This window comes from Aquila chrysaetos, chromosome 24 (assembly GCF_900496995.4).
Source record: "Aquila chrysaetos chrysaetos chromosome 24, bAquChr1.4, whole genome shotgun sequence".
NCBI lineage: Eukaryota > Metazoa > Chordata > Aves > Accipitriformes > Accipitridae > Aquila > Aquila chrysaetos.
The window spans coordinates 18,840,107-18,863,314 of record NC_044027.1 but is presented as its reverse complement, the minus strand read 5'-3'; the positions used below and the strand labels follow the sequence as shown (position 1 = coordinate 18,863,314).

The following is a 23,208-nucleotide window of genomic DNA, read 5'->3' as shown; positions in this document are numbered from 1 at the left end:
AAATGCAGCAAAATCAAATCCTCATTCCTCAAAGTCATTATGGACGTGCAGCAGTAAATTCTAGCACAATTCTGAAGGTTTTTTGTATGCAGTGTCCTTGATTGCCTTTGGTAATACAGAAGGACTAACACTGCACAATAAAAAAAAAAAGGGGGGGGGGGGAGGAAAATCTAAAATAGAAAGCAATCCTCACTGTGCACACAGATGCCACATTTTTGGTTGTTTGGTTTTTTTGGGTTTTTTTGTTTTTTTTTATTTAAGAAGGACTTTCAGTTTAGTTAGTTGGCTCGCACTAGCTTCCTTGCTCAATCAGGGCACCGGGCACGCGGCTGGGGTAAGCTGCTTGCCCCACAGCACCATCCCCTCTCCCACCGAGGGCTGAAAAACCTCACCGGATTAAACTCTTACATTAGGCACCTCTGTGAAGTGTCTAAAGTTAGGCTGGATGAACACAAGCCAAGCTGTTGGAACAGATGGAGTGAAATCCTCCTCTTGATAACAGGAACTTTATATCACTGCCATGGATAAGAAGGGCAGCTAAAAAAAGTCAGGGAGGTAGTTATATAAATTTCAAGAAGGCTTACCAGCAATGCTTAAAGGTAAAACTTTCTCATAGATCTTGAATATCCACTTCCAGCTGCAGACCCTAGGCAGCCAAGAAGTTCTGCAACAAAAATGAGATTGTAACACTAGAGCTACCACAGGACGAGACCATAGGAACTTAATGATGCAGCAGAAACATGCAAAGCATTAGGAAGTTGGAGCCTGGAGCACAAGAGACTTAAAACCCAGCATCAGCAGAGTGGCACTTACCTTAAGTTCAGCGCACAAAACCAGCTGAGAGGCATATGTGAACAGAAAGGTGATTGACTAACAGCAAATAACTAACCATCTTATTAATACCAAAAAAATGCTACCAAATACACTCATTCTTTTTCGCTTACAGGTCTGTAAAATACTTGTGCTTATAGCAGCCCTGACTCAGGGTCTTTTTTTTTTTTTTTTTACCTTGCTTTTTCATAGTCTTGAGCATCTGCAATTTCATCTTCCTCATCTTAAAAATGACCTGCTTCCTTGTGTTTCACATGTAATTGCGCTTCAAAAGATGTGTGTCTCAGCACAGGATCCATTTTTCTTAATTAGCTGTGGATATTTTAGATGGAATCAGATGTGAAATACATTGGAAATACTTATTTTTGAGCATCAAAATTCTTCAGGTAGATATCTAAAATAATCCATAATGACTGGAAACTGGCTATAAAATGTTTTGTATAAAACGCTGTGAAGCAATTCGTTTCTCATTATGTATGTTCCATGTCCATGCTAAAATGGGGAGTATATGCTGCATGCAATGTTGAGGTAATGTTTACTTAGAGAATGGAAGAGATCTGAAAAATAAAGCAACTTTTCCCCTCCCTTCAAGTACCTCATTTTTGGAGGAAAGGGGAAAGTACACTATTACACTATTTCCCAGTCCCTTTGGGGAAGACAAGTGGATGAAGTGCTTTGGACTTGGGTTGTTTCTTCCTCTCCCCTATTTACGTTCAAAGTTTCTCCAAAAGTTGTAATTATTGAGAAATGGCAGAGCTGAAGTTACCAAGGGATGCACCTCTGTGAAAGACAAAGCAGTAAAGACTACGCACAACCTTATAGTGCCATTCTCTTAAAGCAGAAGTATGGTTAGAAAAGTGACAGCGTGATAACAGCCTCCTAGAGCAGGGCTGCTTTCGGAGTCACCTTTAGTCATTTTGGTGACAAAAATACATTTTTACTCCTTGTTATCTCTGCAGAACACACACAGCTAGGGGAGCCTGCGCTGCACTGTGACCCAATTAGTGCAGTCATCCAGTTGCACAGCTAAACCCTACATTCAGCTATGACAAGAAAATCCTAGTGAAGATGACGTGAACGGCACTTGACCCCATAGAATTTGTTACTGATGATGATAAGCAGAGCTAGCCTACATTTATTTTGCAGATCCAAGCAGAATTTGGAGGGCCATGGAAAAAAATGTTATAAATTGGAGATGCTTGAGAGATACTGAGTCCCAAGCTTCAAGCTGCACAAGGTCATTTTTGCAGTTTCTTTTTTTCAAAGCAAACCCTAGATTTTATTATATAAAGCAGTGTTGGCAACACGTAGAATATGCAGTCTTTTTTAGCAAAGCCCTTTGCAGCATGACTATAGTTTCAGTCTTAGAGAACCTTGCAGATGCTACTGCTTCTACTTTAAGAAGAGAATTAGTTTTATATTGCAAAATATTTAATTAATTTCCTGTTAAAATGAAATGAAACAACAAAATAGTTATACAATTTTACTAGTTTATATTTCAATTCATAAAGTATACACACTGCAACTATGCTACCACAATGTCCACGCATCTAATATTGATGGAGTTACAGGTTGGTTTTTTTTTTTGGTATTAAACAATAGAGATAATGTATGCAGTTAAGGAAAAAAGCTTGGACATAGCATGTTCTATTCCGTAGTTACAGAGTACATTAGCTAGCATTAGTACAGTAAACAAGAAAAAGGTAGAAATACAAAATAAACCAAATATCTTTATATACAAACCAGTGCCTCTTATTGTTACCAGCTTATACTCACACTGCACACAAAATTTATCCACTGATGCAATAGATACTTCAGCATAACACAAACCATTATAAATTAAAAAAATTACAAGGTGCAAAACTCCATTCTACAGCTTTCTGGTGAGAACTCAAGACAATCCAATGAATAAGAAATCCAAGCACGTTTAGCACCTATTAGTGCAACTGCATCGAGCATGAAAAATGACCTACACAACCTCTGAACATGTTACCAGGGAAGCGAGTTGGATAGCTATAAGATGCTTGCAGCTACACTCACGCAGTGATTTTTGCCTCATATATATCTCAGTTTATTGTTTCTTTGTCCCATTCATACCCATGTGCAAAACTAAATCCTGGAAGCTTTCTCAGAGCTTCACAGAAGGCCTGCTACAGCCGGGTAAAAACAAACAAACAAAAACAAAACAAAAAACCTGACAAAAAACAAACAAAAAGACTCAATTAAATGTCAGACCATCCACATACTTAGTACTTATTAGCAGTCCTGGTGTTGGGGATTTTAACGCTGTTGATATGTGGATCAAACAATATGACACAGAAATGAAACGGAAATTTGCCAAGAATTCTGATTATTCTTGTCTAGCACTTAGACAAGTGTCCCAGCCTCAGGTTGTGAATTTGTTTGGCAGCCCATGCCAAAAAAGCCCAGAGTTGCATAGAATTGATTAGTAACAGAAAGAAATGCCAAACACAGAGAGATGGATGCTGCGTTTACTAAAACAAAGTGGGGTTGCTCGACAGGAATGCTGAAATCATCCCCATTCATAAAGCAAAACATGTCACCTCCTACTCTCCATATCCTACCTCTGGGGACTGCTTTCTGGCACTGATGTAGTTCTTGCTAAAGTTGTCTTTTTTTGTTGTTTGTTTTTTCCTTTTTTTTTTTTTAATTTTTTTTATACTTTGTTAGTGACACTTTTCGTTTCAAATAAAATATTAAAAAAGGTTATAACTGTAAAAAAACCTATCATATGTAAACTTAACAGTTAGGGTTTGGTAAGTTCTCGTACCTAGTCTGTGAAAAGCCTCCAGCCAGACCGCAGAATGGAGTGTTTCTCTGAAGAGCTTCAATCTAGCTACATCACCTGTTAAATATCAGTAGTATGAAGTTCCCATGTCTAGCAATAAAACCTTTCTTGTGTTTCCATCCTCTTTATCACTGACCTATTGAAATCCTGACACGCTGTGTTTCTATTTTATTTACACTCTGGTCCTCTCATGTCACAGAATTAAACATCTGGCCAAGGAAGGCAACAAAAGGTGTTGTGTTAAGAAGGTGTGTTTGACAGAACTGCTTTTCAACAAGTCTCTTTTCCTTGGACTCCAGTCACTGTTTTTATAGAGCTTATTGTTCTGTTGAACCATGTTTTCTTTGCAGCTTGTACTTCGTTCAATGCCAGACCCAAATGGTGCTCCAAATCCTGCAAACAGAAGAGTAATTTCATTAACTTGTTATGTATTTGCAGCACAAGGTTATATGAGTTAAACTGAGAAGCCTCCAGGACATCTACAATCTCTTGGCCACTTTAGAAGTTAAACAAGTCTTACATAAATTAAAAGTAGCACAACAAGCTGATGAAGGAAAAAAAAAAAAGCTTTGAAAAGCAAAACAAGACTTGTGTGTCATTGCCCTCAGTGAAACATTCAGCTTTCTTCCGTACATCCAAACCCTTTAATTCTTTCCTATCTGAGAAGGAGCTATTCCCACAGAAAGCAGACTTTCTACTAATTTTTACCTTTCTGTGAACAAGAAGCACTGACATACCAGTTTTAGGCTAAAAGAACAATGTTGTCATATTTTACACAAATACCTCAAATACCTGGAGTGCTTTCCAATCATGTTTTCAGAAACATGTCTAACATTTGTCACATGTTACTTCTTCATTTAACATCGATTGTGAGATAAAGAAATGCATGATTCAGTTCTTTGTCAGAGCTTGGATTTCTTCCAAGAAGTTGCAGAAGATCAGTCAGTAAGTACTGCACTGCAGCCAGGCAGCTGTCTGGAAGTTGTAGTAGCTGGTAAATACAGTTCATGCAATTCCAATTATTTTGTCTGCACACACTAATTTTCAGACCCAATGTTTGGTTAAATAACCCATGCAGGAAATAGCAGGTTACAGTTTCAACCAACAGGATCTGTTTCAATCCCTCTACAACACACTTTTCTAGGAATGCAGACATACCATAGAGACTACAAAATGAACCTCCAAAGCATTACCTGTATTTTACATTCCGCCTCCACAAGCTGCAACTTGGTCTGGGCCAGCTCAAGCTCCATTTCCCTCAGCTGGTTTTTCAGCGTTTCCTTCTCCTCATCTGTGTCCTCATCTGAACCGTCCTTGGCAGAACTAGCAACCTTCACACGGCCTTCTTTATTGAAGAACTCCCGGCAATGCTCACAGTCATCCACTTTTTGCTAAAGTAAATACCTGATTGTGAATGCTTGCATTGAAGTGCTGGTGATATGATCAAAGCCTTTTCCTGCCTCTGCTCTGGAAGAGCAGCACAACACGAGAGGGACCACTAATGACTTGCAAACTCAGGAACTTTTGGGGAAGCACAGCCAAGCAGGAACTCCTGCCACCCCCAGATTTATGGGCTCTGGAAACGCTGCTGTATTTTTGGTAACACTGTATTGCTACAATAATGGGCTCTGTACTGCCTACATGTTACTTTATGGTAAAAGACAGTCAGAGAAATCTCCAGAAAAAAAAGACCCCTCAACAAAATTAACAGTTATTATTGCCCAGCATCAACATTAGTATGTAACCAATATAGCATGGGAGAGAGCTGACAGTTACTCATCTCTTCTCCAAGCTCTCCCTCTTAAAATCTTTCCAAAACTGTAGGTCACTAAGGAACTCTCTTTCAGCCACCATTTTAGTAATGAAATAAGTATGTGCTTTCTGTTATGATTTTACTAAGAGATTTAAACATAGACTCTGGATCTATCTGGTCTCTTACCCGTATTTTCTCAATTTCAGCTTTATTTGCTGTTTGTTGCTTTTCCAGTCGCTCACTCAGCTGGGAACAAATCTGACAAGCAAAATTATGTTACCAGACCATGTATAAATGTAAATTTCCTCCCAAATGAATGCTAAAGCACAAATAAATGCTGCAGGAATATTAACATGGATAGTCTGACGGCTCTTAGAAAGCCAGGAAAATTGGGATGCTGCATTAAGTTGTCTCGTACATATTCTCATTCTCTACAGATTCTTCTATGCCCACAGGAAAAGGTGCAGTTTCAACATAAGTAATTAGCAGTTTGGCCTTGCTAAAGGAGCCAGAAAAGGTTAGGAATAGCATGGCTCTTTTTGCTGCATGATGCAGACTTAAGAATGTTTTGAAGGTTATGGGCCCACTAAAAAGATACATGAATTTGCTCCCTTGATACCTTATGATAAGGAGCTTGAATTCCAAAGCAAAATCTTTGGAAGGAAAAAGGCATCTTATTTATTTCTGAACTGCAGTTACCATTTGATTGAAGAAGGGAAGCTGGGAGAGAATGGTTTTTTTGGAATGAGGTGAACCTTTGATATACAAGAGCCCACCTGAACAACGTTAGGCTGTAACTGTGGCTGTGGTGACTGATGACCTACAAATACCTACATCAGGGGCAAAAAGAACTGACCACCAAGCATCAGGATCTCAGCAAAAGAAAACGCAAAACCAACCACAAGCTTCCCATTTAAAATAGCTAAAATGTCTCCTCAAATGCATGACACAGATTACACTTATTTCTAATAATCTCCTAAAATACCTGAGAAAGTCTTGCAATCTGATAGCAAACCACATCATCATTAAGTTGTACTTACCTGTTTGTAGTCACCAATAATAGAACTGTTCTTTTTGATCTCTGACTCTGCCTTATCTAGTTCCCTACGACACATTTCCTTCAGCTGCAGAAGAAAGAAAGTAAAGGGTTTATATATTTGTACAGTCTGAAAAATAACCAGGCAGTATTTCCTCCATCTCCTTAACCTCACTGTTATACTCTACACCAGGGAACAATGGTCTAGCTCAGCTCCACGCAGACAAGGAAAAGCCGGACTTTGGTGGCCATCATTGTTAGAAAAATTGACTAGCTAAGAGAAGAAGAAAGTATTTAAGAAACATGCTGACAGCTGAAGTCCTATACTGCCTCTCTGTGCAGCAATCTCTGGCACAGTCTGTGCCTTCGTGACTTCAACTTAAAAATTCACTACCCTGTGAAGCACCTGGCAGGAAAGCAAAGAATTCTGCTTTGCTGACGTCCTTTACACTACAGAAGAAGGACAAACATTACTTAGGACATTAAGCCCTTCCCACACTTGTCACTTTTTTTTTTTTTTTTTAATTTCTGTACTGCATAGAAATGTGAAAGTGGCAGAAATGCCCCTAACCTGAGCTGATTCTTCTTCTAGGCGCCTCTTTTCTTCTTCTGCATCAATCAACTTCTGTTTGGTCATTAGCAGTTCTTTATTCAGAGCATCTGCCTTTTCCTCGGCCTGAAACACAAAGAGCGGAGTACAGCACTGAAGAGAAGCTTTCTTGCTGTGCCGATGCTGCTGGGCAGCCATGGGCACCGGATCCAGTAGGACACAGCCAAGATTGCAGTCTTTTCATTCTCCTTAATGAGGGTCTGTTCATTGTTATTAACAAAAACAAAACTTTATTTTGAAAATTATTTTTCTAAAAATTACCATCTGCAATGTCAAATCAGAAACAAATCACAATTAACAAAGTATACCACTACACTCCATCACTCCAAAACTCCTCCTTGAATTCAGTGATTAGTTTTACCAAAACTGGAGTAGGGATTGGTCCAAAGAAATCCAATAACAGAAATAAGTTTTGTTTTCTCATCCAGACTGGAAGTTGACCAATACATTTGGAGGACAACAAAAGGCACAGAACAGCTCACAATGTGCAAGATCAATAAAAGACTATAACCAGCTTAGACCTAAGTTCAATTTGCAAACATACAACCTTGCAGTGACAAGAGAATTAATGAAAAATGCCTCTAGGCCATTTAAAAAAGCCCCAGAACTCTGTGGCACCTACCAATGGATGTGACACCATCTTTATTACATGACCCAGAAAATACTGCATGAAAAAAACTTAGCTGCCAAAGCAAACATGAGTCAGACCCCTCTCTCCTTTCCTCCTTAAAGAGAAGAGATGTCCCACCAGAAACCATACAATCCTTTTTTACTGCAGTTTTTTAAGAATAAAGATGTATTGTTGAAAAATCTTGGGCACTTTATAAACCACTAAAAACTCTCTCTGCAAAGTTAAGACACCTTTTCCTGTCTTCTACACAGCAATGCAGTACTTCCCAATAGGTGTATGAATTCTACATAAAAATAGATCAATAATTCAACTGATATATAAATCTTCAGAAAGTAGCTGTACCAATTCCCTTCAAAGGAAGAAAATCAAAAAGTGAATTTTAGTCCCTTGAAGTCCTGCTGATCCTTTAAAACAGATGGCAAAGGCAAAAAGAACACCTTTTCATTATACATGGTTTTTAAGCTGTTTTAAAGTTAAAGAAAACTAGGATGTGGGAGTCCAACAACAGCAGAAAAATGAATCCTATTTTCTGGCCTAGTGCAAAGGATATTAAGGAAATTCTTGTATTTCCAAATGCTTTGCTTTGATCTTTTAGGTTGCAAGATTTCATACATGCCATGAAGGTATTAGAAAAGGTGTGTTACACAATGTCCTTTGGTACTTTTCTTTCAGGATGTCTGGCTAGTAGAATGAAACTTATCATTTCAGGATCCAATTAGAAGAATTAATCAGGGTCCTAAGTAGGATCAAACCTACCTATATCTCCTCCTGGGGGATAACCCAAATGCTGCCAACATCATTTACCACCTTTGAAGGCATGACTATTATATATCCAAGGAGGTACCTCAAAAGATTTTGCTTAATTTTGTTCCTCTCCCAGCTCTCCATTTAAACGAATCAATGTAAAAGCATAACTGTGTCTCACACAGGCTCAAGCAGCCACAAACAACAGTTAATAGCTGATACAAAAAGCTTCTTCAGTACATTTTTTGCTGGAGTCCAACCCCTGAGTGCAACCACTGGGCAGTCTGCATAGCCTTCTATGAGCTATCTTTAATGAGGTGAAAAAGCATAGGTACCAGGAAGTGAACATACCAATGCATCATGAAAACTCTGTTTCTAGAACATACTTCTATGATTCACAGATTTTAACACTAAAGAGCAGTAGATGTAATAAACTTGAAAGTCATAAACCAAACCTCAGTGAAGCAACATTCACCCATTAGCATCAACATCTACTATGAATATTTTTCCAACAGCAAGGTTCCAGGAGACCGTGGGAAACCTTAAATTCTCTGAAGCAGATAAGCTGAAACATTTTAAAGCCTGTCAACTCCTGCACTGTATGATTTTCAAAAGTCATTTTCCTTTGAGATTTGAGAAATGCATTTATCTTGGTACAGAACAAGAATGGCAAAACATGAGCACTTGAACTCTTCCCCTCATCTCCCCGAGCAGATAGACTAAATGCGTTCTAGCCTACCATGTGCACTACAAATGCCAGTATCTTTCTGTCTCTGCATGTCCTGTAAAAAAAAGCATATCCTAATAATATCTCCCAAACATGAGTATGTAAAGAAGGAAATGGGACAGCAAGCTTAAAAAAAAAAATCCTATAACACAAAGAGAACCGGAAGTTTCCTCCTGAGAACTCTACTGATATGGGAAACAACCCAGGATGATGAGTTCACGTGGGCACATTTCAACAAGCCAAATGGAAACCACAATAACATTTTCAGAGTTGCCTAACGTACCTGACATCTGATTCCACTGAGAGCCAGACAGACTCAGACTTTCAAGTTTATTACGCACTTTGCAGAAGCCTGTCTGCTGTGAAATCTTATTCATAAGAATACTAGTTGAAGAAAAACAAAATATGGCATCCATGTTATTATCTCTGTGACAATTCAAAGACTTGACTTAGCTCCTGGTAGACCTCCTTTAATATACACAGAGAAGAAAGCAACTACTCAAGTACAGGCTCAGAACCTTTCCTCTCCCTCAAATTACTCTGAATGCTATTCAGAGTAACTAGTATTTCAGTCACCTGTCCTGTTTCCCATGGACCTCTGACACAGGCCTATATATCATCAGCCTGCAATACAGACATGGAGGGAAGAATCCTATCCCACTCAAATGAAAAATACTCTATGTATCTCCTCTCCGATGAGAGGAGTAATGAGGAATTAGCCCTAGTACCTTGTCTCCACTGGACAGCATAAAGACATGTCTTACATTGTCTAAATCTTTTCGCAGAGCAATCTTGCTGGTCACCAGTTCATGTGCAAGATCATCATTTTCTTGCTCAAGCCTCATGTTTGCTTCTTGTAGGCGCCGGTTCTCACGCTGTGGGAAACAAAACAAAAGAAATCAAGAAAAAGGCCTTCCCAGGTGTTTGTCTATAAAACACAGTGCTTACTGTGCCTAAGCACAAATGCCTACCTTAAATCTTAAGTATGCAAAGACAACTCTACCTGCATGAAATTCAATGAGGACAAAACTAGCTAGCCATATTGTAAATATAAAATAAAAGTAAATAAAATATTAGCCTTAAGAAGAAACCATGTATAAATAAATCTGCTCAGCTATTACTTGTTGAGCTACAGAAATGTTTTTGAACACTGCAATAGTAGGGGTGTCATTCTGCCATCAATACCTTGCCAGAAGGTTCCTACAAGTACTGATTTTCTTGGCGCAAAATAGAATTTGTATGCTGGAAACAGGTGAGAGAGGAGGATCATGGGAAAACCACTCTATTTTCTCCCTCCTGTTACAACTCCCAGCACACAGACAGAATTAAAGAAAGTTTACATAAAACTCTTCAGCTTAAAATATATAAATTTGTGTGTGTGTTATTGTGTTATGTATACATATACATAATTTTACATATAAAATTTATTTGTATATTATACTTACATGATAAATAAAATATTTATAAAAATATATACTTACCATACCATACATCATTTGAAATTAGGGAGAGGAGTGAAGGCAGGATTATAATCAATGGAAGGCAGAGTTATAATCAATTGGGCGTTTTCTTTCTGTTCATGGCTTTTGGTGCAACCAGCATGTTACACAAGTGCTAGAAACAGGCTCTAGTGAAACAGTTGTATAAGCCCAAATATAAATTCATACTATTCCTTTTTTCATCATGAAGCTGGGCTCACAACAACCCCATCCTGATTAACATTGCCAATATATAGAGATTCACTTCATGTTCATGTAGCTGATTCCCCTGTTGTACCCAGACTGGTCACAAAGCAAAAACAGCTCAAAGAAAAATGAGTCGAAGTAGGAACTTCCTGCAGGTACTGTATGTTAAATCAGACTGGAGTAGGGAAGCATTACCTCATATCTTTCTATAGGATCCTCCTGTTGAGCTTGCTGCTCTCTCATGGTATGATATTCCTTTTCATATTTCTTCAGCTTCTTTTGGCTAATCTAAATTAAAGCAGCCCATTAGTTCCTGCCCAGAACATCAATAAAAGAACACAATTCACAAAGGGTTATGGCACAAGCTTTAGGCAACTCCTGCCTTCTACAAAACACAGCTAATATCTTCACTCAATTTTGAGTATCAAACCCTCAGAAATGGTCAAAAATTCTATTCCACATAATGACAGAAGTGTCCCTTCCTCTTATCCTTTTGTGGAACATAGAAAAGTTTTTGAAAGGCATCCACAGGAGCATCCTACCTGAGTTTTCCTTGGTGCTGCGCAGCTATTTGATGCTTTAAATACTACAGTGGCTTAGCATAACAGATTGCCTCGAAACCCACAAGATGCGTTTAATTTTTGAACTAGCATGACGCTGAGGTTTCTTCAGCTGCTTTTTCAGCTGTAACATTTATCATCATGCAGAAGTATTTGGTTTACTTTACATGAGACTGCAAATGCTGAAAGGGCAAGTGCAGGCTCAGCTGACATTTCTGCTAGTGTCACTCAAGCTCAGTAGAAAACAGTCCAGTCCCAGAGCTGCCTAGGTGTCTCGACAAGCAGCAACAACTCAGAAGCACGTATGCTCTGTCCCCTGCTGCTCTGGGATTCGGAAGGCTGGAATTCTGTCCACGGCTTTGACAGACACACAACACTAGGGAAATGACCCTCTCAGGGTCCCAGATTCCCCTGCTGTGAGAAGGGAGAGAAAGGTGGTGTTGAATTCAATATTTTGTGCACAGTGTTCAAGTCCTACAGGGACAGAGAACACAAGAGAACCTGTAACAGATCCTGACCAGCATCTTTCCTGGTGTCACCTGTCAACTGTGCCACATGCTACAATGGTTTAGCAACACAGACCATGCCAAGACCACTGCAAGTGTTTCACATGCAAGTTAGTATGCATCTAAATTTAATCTCTAGTATTAAAAGTTGCTGCTGAACCTTTATTATTATTTCAGTAAACCAAATAAATTAAAAAGTTATGGCTATGTTTTCCTCTTTAAAAAAAAGCCTTGTCTGAGAAACATGTTAAACAAATATTACATGCCTAAATGACAAGCAGAATGGAAAACATGTTTAGTTTCTCTTATCTTTGGTTTTATCATTAACAATCTTACTTGAAATGAACTGTAGAAAACTGGTAGCTAGGCTCCCTCTAGTGAGAGCTGCACGGAAGCATTTCACCGTACTTCAGCTGACATTTTTTTGGAGATGCCAGCCCATTTATCTGGAGTCAGTCCAGCCATATCACAACTGCAGAAGTTATTCTTAAGCAGCACTCCAGACAAACACCCAGAGTATTAACCCTTTACTGACAATGAAGCTAGTATCTTGAGTTGATTATTCCACTGCTCTGCCCCAGCTTAAACACTGCCCAAAGTATTGGGTTTCATACACCAGATTGCAAGCTATGTGAAGGTTTGATCTTGAGAAGTGAGGCATCCAGCCCCATGAGACAAAAGGAAGGAAGGCACACCATTGTATTTTCATCTTCTACTTTTCCAAGTGCATTAAACCAGTTTTGCCTTTAGATACCAAAAATGAGGTGATCCTGAGAAGATTTGCTGTTGTCACTGATTCTGGACATTGGAGCCCTCGAGGGAACCATGCCCTGGGGAAGTCAGCAAGGCCTTTGGGTTTGCATGGTGATAGAAAGCAGAAATGAACACTGAAGTCCCACCACAGTTTTTCAGAGGCACAGGAGGCAGCAGCAACTCTGTTAACATTTGACAGCAACATTGAGGAGTGACTTTAAGAATCTAGTGTTGTCTCAAGATGATCATTTACTGACCTCCTTTCCAGCAGAATGCTGTTGTAATCACAATGCCTTAGCCAGGCTACTTCTTCCTTCCTATAAATGATTTATTTTGACATCAGGCCCTTTTCTGCTCAAAAACACTTCCAGATACAGAGCCGGAGATTTCTACTGACAGCAAAGGACTTCTATTTTAGGTCAAAGAAAGCAATTTTGTGCAGCACTCCCATCAGGGGCACCATACATGCATGTGATACAGAAGTGTTCAGCATCTGTGCAGAGCCCAGTCATGCAGTCTGTACTTTCTCCATAAACTCCCATTTAATCCCACCAAAACCACACAGCGCTCAAGGAAGCAGTGGACAACCTTGCTGCGTACCGCTCAGACTGTTTGCTTTAACTACTTCACACAGCACTGGGAATGCAGTGAATTTTGACAGAGTGGGAAGAGGAACAAGTTGTTATTCAGAAACATGAAAGGCAAATGCACTCATTACATATGATCTTAACCAGATGCAAGTGCAACGTCTAATCTGTGGCTAATGTTAAACGATTGGAGAGCTAAAATAGCTTGCTTTATTCTTTATTATTCTGTAATTTCTACACTAGTTTCATACAAGATATGCTTGAACTCTATGCGGAATACTGTTATGCGTACTGCCACTACACCAGGAGTACAAGATGCCTTGAATGTTAACATACTAGGGAAGTTGTGTGCTTATGCACTGATGCTACAAAGAATTCCTCTAGTGAATTTTAAGGAAAAAGGATACTTTGAGCCATACCAGTGTATTTGACTAAAAATTAATCTACGTGAAACTGTAACAAAAGAATCACAGCTTCCTTAAAATACACTAAATAAATTATCAAAATTCCATTTTAGAACTCAATCCTCTATAAAGAAGAATCAATAATTTCCTATCTCTTAACTTTTTTCAGAAATTTAACTTTAAGGGATTATTCCAAAGTGCTCATATAAAGCTTTAGTTACAGTATTTACTGATTAAAAAAGCAATTGACTTTCAGCTGTAAGGTAATGCAATATTTGCTATATATATCTAAAGTCTTAATGTCAAAGGCTAGAACTTTCATTTCATATAGTCATATTTAAGAAATACAGCTTAGTGGGCAATTGAAATCTAAAAAAAACCACCATCAAGCAAAAAACCCAACACTCCACTGTTTACCTCAGTAGTTCAAACACACAGGAGAGCTCACAGAGCTCTCTGAATAAATTCTATGAAGAAAACAGGAATTACTGAGATTAATTCATTTATGGGAAAACATTTCTCCAGTACACACTGAACTCTAGTTGCTATGTTTCTATTCTATTCAGAAGAAGGCTCCTATAAGGACCAGAGATGACATTTTACTGTGATACATTGTTTCTGTTATGTAAGTCAAAAGTCTAATTATCCTCAGTATTTCCTAAACATTGACTGTATGAACAGTTAACCAATGATCTGTGGGAGAAGTCAAATGGCTGTGATGACCACATTAAAAGACAGTCTAGATGAGCTTGCTAGCCTCAAAACACCTTCACAGAAAGCAGTAGGTCCTTACAAAAGATTCATGTTCAGAAACATCTGCACACCAAACACTGTACAGTATGTCAGAGCCCTACTTCCAACCAGAGCGTCTTAGCACTTGTTTCCAGTACCCAAATGAAAAGCCAAGAAGGAAGCCAATACTGCAAACCTCCCACATGGGCTGCTCACGAAAAACAATGCTTTTTTGCATTATTAAAAAACTAACTGTGGCAGCTCTAGACAACATACAACCCAGCCAGCACTTTGTTGAATTTCATATAAAGTAGACCCTCTTTAGACTACAAAGATCATAACAGATTAACCTGTTATTGTCAGCTACCTAGAGTACAAGTGAAATAGTCTTGCATGGGAAATTAACTTAAAATGCTTTAAAAAAAAAAAGGGGGGGGGGGGGGGGGGCATACATCCCCCGCCATAAAACAATGACAAATCAAAACCTCACACAGGGAATACATAAACCTCAAGGTCATTTCCCTAGCTTGACTTCTAAGAAATTTTAAATGCCAAATCATATTCCTTCATGTCCCTAGAAGATCTGTAAATCTATCAATGCATTTTAAATGAGCTTCCTACTGCAGTACATAAACATCACATGCATCCACAGTTAAAAACAGCCATTTTCTGTCTGAAAATTTACATTCTGTTTCTGCATTATTTACTCTATTTTAAATGAAACCTCCGCACTACTTCTCAATGAAAGAAACTACCCTGTTTGCAGCTACTATTGGAGAAAGATTTCATCAAAGAACTGCAGAGAAGTCTGCAATTATTTTATATTAGTGCCATTAGTCATTTAAGGGTTTTTTTGAAGTAGTCTGATTTTCGTTAACACTGAATATTGCTTTCTGATAGCCACTCTGGTTTTGAGTTCTCCAGGTGGGCTCATATCACTTGAGAATCTTGGGGCTTTACTGTGTTTCACTGTGAAGTATCTGCAATGTATTTGCATTTGGACAAGCAAGTTGCACAGTTACATGTGGAGACAGAAACTGTACCCATTAAAGATATGCTTGCAGTTGCTATCACCACATCTTTACCTTCATATTACATGCTAATTCCATCAGCTTTTTTGCATTTTCTTCTGAACGGTATCTCTTGGGCAGCTGTACACGGAAGAATTTTAAAGCCCCTTCAAAGTCAGTCAGTAACAAATCATCCTTCGTTGTCTAGAGACAAGGAAAGAAAACCCAGTAACTACAAAGCAGATTTTGTACAATTACTGAATTCCCAGAGACAATAAAGCAAACAACAGTTTTGTAAAGCTCCAAGAACAACTACTTTTTAACCTTCTGCAAATAGTGTTTGTTTCTATTTCTGCAACCTTCCATTTCCCTGCCACCCCACCCCCAAAAGCACTGTGCTGTACAGGGCATGCCAGACAACAGAACATGTAATACAGGAAGTTGTTAACTTTTCAAAAATAAGCACAATATTTTTCTAACAGCCATCTTAATTTTTCATATGGTGCATGATGATGCATAAAACACAATGTAACATTGAATACTCACTTTTAATAATCCCAGTGCAACGTTAAAGATAACACTTATTCCCTAGAGAGAAAAATAATGACAAAATAAATTAATTTCACAGTATATACAAGCCTGGATATTAATTTATTTGGTGCGTTTTGTTGTTTGTCTAGTTTCTGTGAAAAGGAGAACCAGAATACAACCGTAACCAGGTGCTATATTAAATCAAAGGCCCAGAGAATGACTTTGCAAACAACTAGGAAGGTATCTTTACTGGATATCCATTACAGATAGCAAAACAATGTTTCAACACAGGTTTTACTATCTCCTTAGTAGTTTGAAACTCTGAAATGATGAAGGCACTGTTGTGTACTTAATTTTATTTTTTAATAACTAGTTGGTAAGCTCAAGATAATTTAATTTCATACAGCAACTTCTGAAAACACTGGATTCAAATGCAGCAAAATATACATCAATATATTAAGTTCTGGTATTAAAAATTGGGATAATTCATGTAATGAAAAAGAAAGTGACTCACTTCAGGACAGAGTCCCATGTCATCTATTTTGCCACTACTGGTTAGAAGTGTTTCATTTATATTGTCCAATTAAATACAAGCAGTTCCTATAGTCAGTAGTAGCATACACCTTCTTAAGGGATACCTCTGATAATCAAAAGACGTTGCTCATCTTATTTCAAGATTCTGTCTTTGTTTTTCACACTAAATTATTCTTTCACTATTACTTTAAAACGACAGAAAAACCTTAAAACTTCACTATGAACACATTTACTATTTATGAATTGAAAATGTGTTTCTAAACAAATAGAACTGATTTTCTCTATGCCATCTGTTGCTTTCTATTACATTGGCACATGGACAAAGCAAGCTGCAGATAGATACAGAGAAAGGGTAAAACCCAGGAGATTTATAAATGCTGAAGCCCTTCAGTAAAGGAAATGCAGACAAACTGCTACTTCACAGTAACAACTGCAGATCCAATGAAGAATGGATACATAATGCTTATCAGCAAGTAAAAAAGTAATCATTAAATAACTCAAGGATGCTTCAGTACAAAATGTGATTTGTTCACTTATGTTAATAACCTCTGACTCAAAGTACAGTACTTACCAGCATACTACCAAATATAATATTCTAAACATGATAACATACTAAATCTCAGTGTAAAGAATTTTGCTCTCGAAATACATGCTGTGAAACATAAAGAGACTTCAAGTTTCCAGGAGAAAGAGCTCCAAGCTTGTTAGATTACCAGCATGAGAGTTAACTGGGCAATTTTATACCAAATGGCCTCTATGCAATAATATTCTAGGAAAAAAAAAAGTTATCATTGCATATAATACAATTTAACAACAGAGGAATCCACATATTTGTAAATTAACTCTCATCCCATAATCACTGTACAGAATCTCACATAGGTTCAGCAGTGTTACAAGAAATAAGAGATTATAATCTTTTATACAGATAATTGACTCCTAATTTATATCTTTAAAATGCTGAGAACTCTTTTTCATTGCAGAAACATAACACTTCTACATAAAAATAATTATCACATGCCTAGCTCTGAAAGAACAGATAGTAACAAGGACATGAATCAAGATAGTGAGAAACTGTCAAAAGTTGCTAGCAGTACAAGTCTCCAATTATAACACATACCTCACATAAGAGTAAGTCAATAATATGGAAGACCATGTAGAGAGGGAATTTTGCAGTGAACAGGGTAAGGAACCATTGGGAAGCATACATGTGAGCTTCAAGGCTAATGTCCAGAAAGTGGTTATACAGATCAGGAATGTATTCCTAGTAATTAAAAAAAAAAACAAACCAACACATAAATACTGAAAGTTAATTTATACTATTTTGGAACTGTAGCTGAAATCCCAAAGTAACATAAGTAAGTAGGGTAGTGTGACAATCAGTGCAGCAAGGATTCTGTATCCACCCATGCCTGACAAGACAGCTGTCTGACAAGCTAAAGGACCTTCTAAGGATGCCGAAGGCTTGTCCCAGTGTGGATGCTCAGAAGGACACTCTATCACAAGCACAACGAGTTCAATCTCCGAGCTCCCACCTTAGCAGGAAACCCAGCCAGTGGACGTGCTGACACTGCAAAGCCACTCTGTGGTGTGCCTGCAGTGAGCTCAGAAGTCACTGCCATGCCAGGCCATACGAGAGCCACTCAACTGGTCAGACACGTCTGCCTTCAAATTTATTGCACATTGTGCCAGCAGCAGACTGGTCTCGAGTCAACATTATTCTTAAAAAAACACCAATATGGATAGTCCTCACTCTTCATGCTTACTAAGATGTCACAGACACTATTCACATATAATATAAATAGCTAGTTTTGAATTGCGGGCTCTGCTCCATTCACTTCATGTAAGTTTGAACACCTACCTGCATGAGGCGCTCCAGCTGATAGAACTTGCAGTGCAAATCTTCAAAGTTTTGTTTGAAAAGTTCCCTGAGTCCATAATCAAACATGATTTTAACCAGAACACTGAAAGCTTGCTCCTCAGGCATCTGTGAGAGAAGAAAGTGTATTTATCACAGAGCATTTAAATCTTTCACATCGGTTCCATTTGGCCTTACCTCCCTCTTACAGAAAGGCTAAATTGTCACTACTTTTTATTCTGGCCCTATCCAGTTTAAAAGTAAACAAAAATACTAACACACAAAATAAGGTCTAGTGTGGCAAACAGCATTTCATTCTTGTTCTGTGGAATAAACCACCTCTCAATCACTCGGCTAAAAATACATCTTTCAGACATCAAGACCAAAGCAGTTTCTTGGTTCCAAATCATGTCAGAATCAGAATCTTACAGATTTTTAACAGCCTAACCCTTTGTCACCTATGTAACTAAGACAGAAGCAGTATTACTAGAGGATGTTAAACAGGGATCTTTCCCTTATTCCCAACAATATATTTACCTTTTTAAATGACATTATTACATTTGATGTTTACTTATTAGCTGGCAGGAATAAGAGAGACCAGTAACTGCTAACAAAAGTTCCACATATCACAACTCAGCATTGGTTTGGGAGAGTTCAATATCCCTTTCCTGCCAAAAACTGAAGAAACACTCATCAAAGCTTGTCAGTGTTCAGACGTTTTTCCCTGACATAAAAATTCAGTTTTCATATTTCCATAGTAAAGTCTGACTTTGGGTCAATCACTTGTTCCTGTAAAGGGACAGAACATCCATCTCAAGTATTCTATTATTAATCTGCAGATGGAGTTTGTTAAAACTGAAAACTTTGCTGAGACATTCCAAACTGGTAGCAAAGGACTCGCAGAAACTTAATTTCCTTTTCTGCAACATTTCTTTTTAATATTTATTTTCCCTAGCAGCCACACTCCAAAGGCTGACTTCAAAGAGAATCAAATAAAAAGAAACTTATTTGAAATGTAGCCTTTTTAAATGGATACATTATTCCCAGAAGGAACAGCTATTGCTAAAGAAAAAACCCTAGAATAACACATGGTTCATTCTTGACAGTGAGTCTCTCTAATGCAATGGATATTAAAAAAAATGGACATTATGACAATGAAAAAGCTAAAAGAAAGCATGTATGTTTCAGTAAGTGTTCAGTTCTCCTATCAGAAAGTATCACCCTTCTTGATCTAATTCAGTGTAGTAATAAAGAATTAACTGCTCACCAAGTAAATATTTCAGATTACAGTTACAAAGAACTAAAAGGTTGTTATCATTAATAATTTGGCTTTTGTTTCAAAAGAATGGAGTTTACAATCTCTTCTATATCCTTCACTGACTTTACAACATTATGGAAAATCCTTCACTGAAGACCAGACTTCCTCTTCCACTGAAAACTGCAGAGGAGTCTTCATACTTAGCTCTCTATGGTAGCAATGATCACTAAAAAGCAGCGGGGGAAAAGAAATCTCAAAACACTACTGGGCTTAGGAACTCTGTTCAGTTTCAACTACCCATGCTTGCAATAGAAACACTGATAAAAAGCAGACATTACTTTAAAAAAGAACAGTCTATAAATAATTTGTACAGATTTCTAATCCTCTCATATTTCCCAAGCGTGAGTGAATCTAAAACTTTTGCTTCTGATAGACAGTAACCATAAAACTCTCTATCTTCTGAACATGCAAGCAATTAAAGGATATTACTCTGATGAGATCACTTCTACCAACAACAATTAAGTTTAAAAAAGCATAATGCAGTATCTTTTAAAAAAATTAAAATATTATTGTATCCTTCACTAACCTCTCAAACCAAGAAGCACAAAGGCCTACAATACAATAGCCCATATAGGCAGCATGTTGTTTAAAGCACGAGACCTAATAAACTGCCGTCCCATCAATGCCATAAATACACTTCTGTGTATTTAAGACATATGACATAAGACATATGGCAATTACTATCCCTATTTCTGACTGATTCCAATAGAAACGTCTTCTAAAAAGCCTAAATCTGACCTTGAAACCCTTTAATAGAAACATTTACAGTGTTGTCTTATACACAAATTCCATGCCTACTAGTGATCATGAGTACAAGCCTGCAGAGTTTCAAATGGAAGGGGTCCTGAAACGGAAACACAGTGAAATGAATGGTGACTGTAGACAGAGTCATTACGAATACCACAGTAAGTTTTAAACAATGTACTCTTCTCTGTCTAAAATCACATTATTATTGACCAACATATAAGTGGATATGTAGCTTACAACCCTACTAGTTCACCAGTTACAGACGTTTGTTCTAGGCATGTGGAGCAATATTTATTCTTAAGCTTAAAACAAACGGGGAAAGAAACCCTACCACTTACATGTAAAAGCAGCACAGCAGCAAGAAACGACTGGCCTTGACAGTAGCCAATCTCTTCATCATAGACAGAGTAGGCCTAAAAAAAGAATCAAGACTTTACAGCATATCTATCTTGAGCTACGAACACAAAGAAAACAAACCACTGCATTGAACATAGCTCCACAAAATTTTCACAGGGTACATCAGTTGCCATTCTAACAAAGGGATAACCTGTATGAAAATCAAACTGTGATATATAGCGGCAGTGGCTGGTTACAGTGATGCACCAAGACCCCTGCAGCCTATTAAGCCACTTACTGGAGTGCTTTTATGTCTAAACAGGTGCTACAGGGACATTAGGAAGAGGGAGAAACACTAGGAACACAAAAGAAAGAGTGCAGGAACCTTACAACATTCCAGCTGAGATAACTGAATACAACAACAAGCTGTCCATTTTTGCTAATTTCTTCCTTATAATAAGCCACTTCAGTGCATGCCTATAGCTTTATAACATTTATGGGAGGTACATAGTCATCTCCAGTTTTAAAGACAACTATATATGGCAACAGCAGCTTATGGCATACATTACACGTAAAGGACACAGCCAGCGTCAGAACATTTCTTTTTCAAAAGGCAACATCAGCATGTTTTCCTGCACGTGTCCCTAACTTTGCCAGCACAACTTACACAATATTGACAACTAGGGAGCAGGCTGCAGCCAAATGTGAGCTGCTCTTTATCAGTACGGAATTAGCCCTCAGCTCCATCATAGTCATATAATTTGTCCAGCTTGATCCAGGCTGACATGTCTGGAATCACGTGAAGTCTCTGTACCAAACACCTCAGCGTTCAGGAATCCAGAAGGGCTTATTACTTTAGGTCTCCTATCTGAATGGCACTATAACCAGCTAAACATCTACAATGAAGAACCAGACTGAGACTAGTGCCAGAGTCTGTCTCCATGATACAGTTAACGGTAATACATACACATTCTTCTCAGGTAACAGTTACATCTGTTAATGATGTTAAATACAAGTTACCAAAACCAGTCAAGAACAATTTAAAGAATACCTTGCATATTTTGTACAGGGAGTCCTGGCCATCTCCCCCAGTATCTTTAAAATAATCATGAGCAGGGAACGTTCGATTGATGTCTCGGGTGATAGCACTGTCTTGTGGAGACTCCTATTGGAGGAAAAAAAAAAAGTAAATTAAAACACATATCAAAAGAATATAAATCACAATACGCTAGGACTGAGAGTTAGGAGATTGGCATTGTGTTCTGTGCACTGTTCTAAATTTAACAAAACACAGAACAGGCTGCCTGCAGGCTGGCAGGTCCAGATCATGATCTTGATAAATTTGGTTACCTAAGCACATCTGGGAACGGTCAGTGAGTGGCAGAAAAAGCACGCACACAAAATTGTTCCAGGACATTGCAATGCAGATAGCAGCCTTCCCTTGGAGACTTCTGAATGCGAATACTGCCCGGTCACATTTCTTCTATCTCACAACTGCAGAAAGTAACAGTCAATTGTAAGCAGCTGCATGCTGCTGTCCAAAATTCTGTCCCTTAGGTTCAGCTAGAGAAACTACTCTTCATCCCCTCCACAGAATCAGACAACAGAAAAGTAGAAAACTGAGTATGAGCCCAAGAAAGACAGTATCATACAGTAAAACATTATATAATGCAGGGGCAGTTGCCTGTATGAGCTGGGCATTTCAGCATGAGGAAGATGGAACTTTGTTCTCTACACTGCTCTGATGCAATCAGTTTCAGATGCCTTAGACATTTGGAAAGCTCAACAATAACAAATAGCATACAATTAAGAAAACCAGTAAATGTGAACAAAGGACCAAAGAGACCAATTGGAAGAAACACCACGGAAGTCTGCATCAAGGGCAAGTCCTATACAAAAGGCAGTGAAAACTCCTGGTAGAGATGAAAGTAATTTGACAAAGCATAACAATTAAATACAGAAAACAATAAAAGGGAATCTTAGGACCTTTTCCTCCTGACTTTTGAGTGATTTAAACACCAAAGGATCTCTGTGAAATCAGTTGGCAATACTGGCCTCAAATAGCCCACCTTATTAGGAATTGTCAGTATTGCTGAGGATGGCTTAGAAGGTATCCTAGTCCTGCTTCGGAGAAATATCCAGAAAAAAAGTTTCCAGAATATAGAAGGAAGAGGTTTGTGTCAGGCACATCATGAGAAACCATAAGCATTTATGAACAATGTCCAACTTAACCTGATTTGCCCTCAACCACAGATTCACATTCCGAATGGGAAAATAAGCAGGTGCCATTCCCACACTGAGGTCTTCTCAGTTCTCTGTCAATATTAGACATGTGACTGAGTGAGATGTTCTGATCCATCTCATTCAGTTCAGTTTGAAACTATTTCTAGTGTAGTCATTTAAGCCAGAGCTTGTCGCACTGCAAGGAAAAGTATCCTTTGGAAACAAAAAAAACTGCTCCCCCTCATTAGCAAATGAAATTTGCTTATTTAGGAAGCCAGTGGAAACA

The 23,208-nt window shown here is 38.2% G+C and overlaps 1 protein-coding gene across 2 annotated transcripts in view; it reads right to left on the bottom strand.

The window, feature by feature from the left end:
• Positions 1–2,307: 2,307 nt before the first annotated feature.
• Positions 2,308–23,208, bottom strand: part of RABGAP1 (RAB GTPase activating protein 1) — a 75,618-nt gene continuing 54,717 nt past the window's right edge. For both annotated transcript variants that reach the window (XM_030001060.2, XM_030001061.2), the window contains exons 14-26: positions 21,751–21,864; positions 20,702–20,776; positions 18,302–18,427; positions 17,561–17,704; positions 15,925–15,966; positions 15,454–15,582; positions 11,022–11,114; positions 9,906–10,016; positions 7,001–7,105; positions 6,434–6,517; positions 5,580–5,651; positions 4,834–5,031; positions 2,308–4,033 (exon numbers count right to left, since the gene is read on the bottom strand). In XM_030001060.2, the coding sequence (XP_029856920.1) occupies positions 3,911–4,033; positions 4,834–5,031; positions 5,580–5,651; positions 6,434–6,517; positions 7,001–7,105; positions 9,906–10,016; positions 11,022–11,114; positions 15,454–15,582; positions 15,925–15,966; positions 17,561–17,704; positions 18,302–18,427; positions 20,702–20,776; positions 21,751–21,864 (1,416 nt within the window). In that variant the 3' untranslated portion in view covers positions 2,308–3,910. The remainder of the gene's footprint in view (positions 4,034–4,833; positions 5,032–5,579; positions 5,652–6,433; positions 6,518–7,000; positions 7,106–9,905; positions 10,017–11,021; positions 11,115–15,453; positions 15,583–15,924; positions 15,967–17,560; positions 17,705–18,301; positions 18,428–20,701; positions 20,777–21,750; positions 21,865–23,208) is intronic.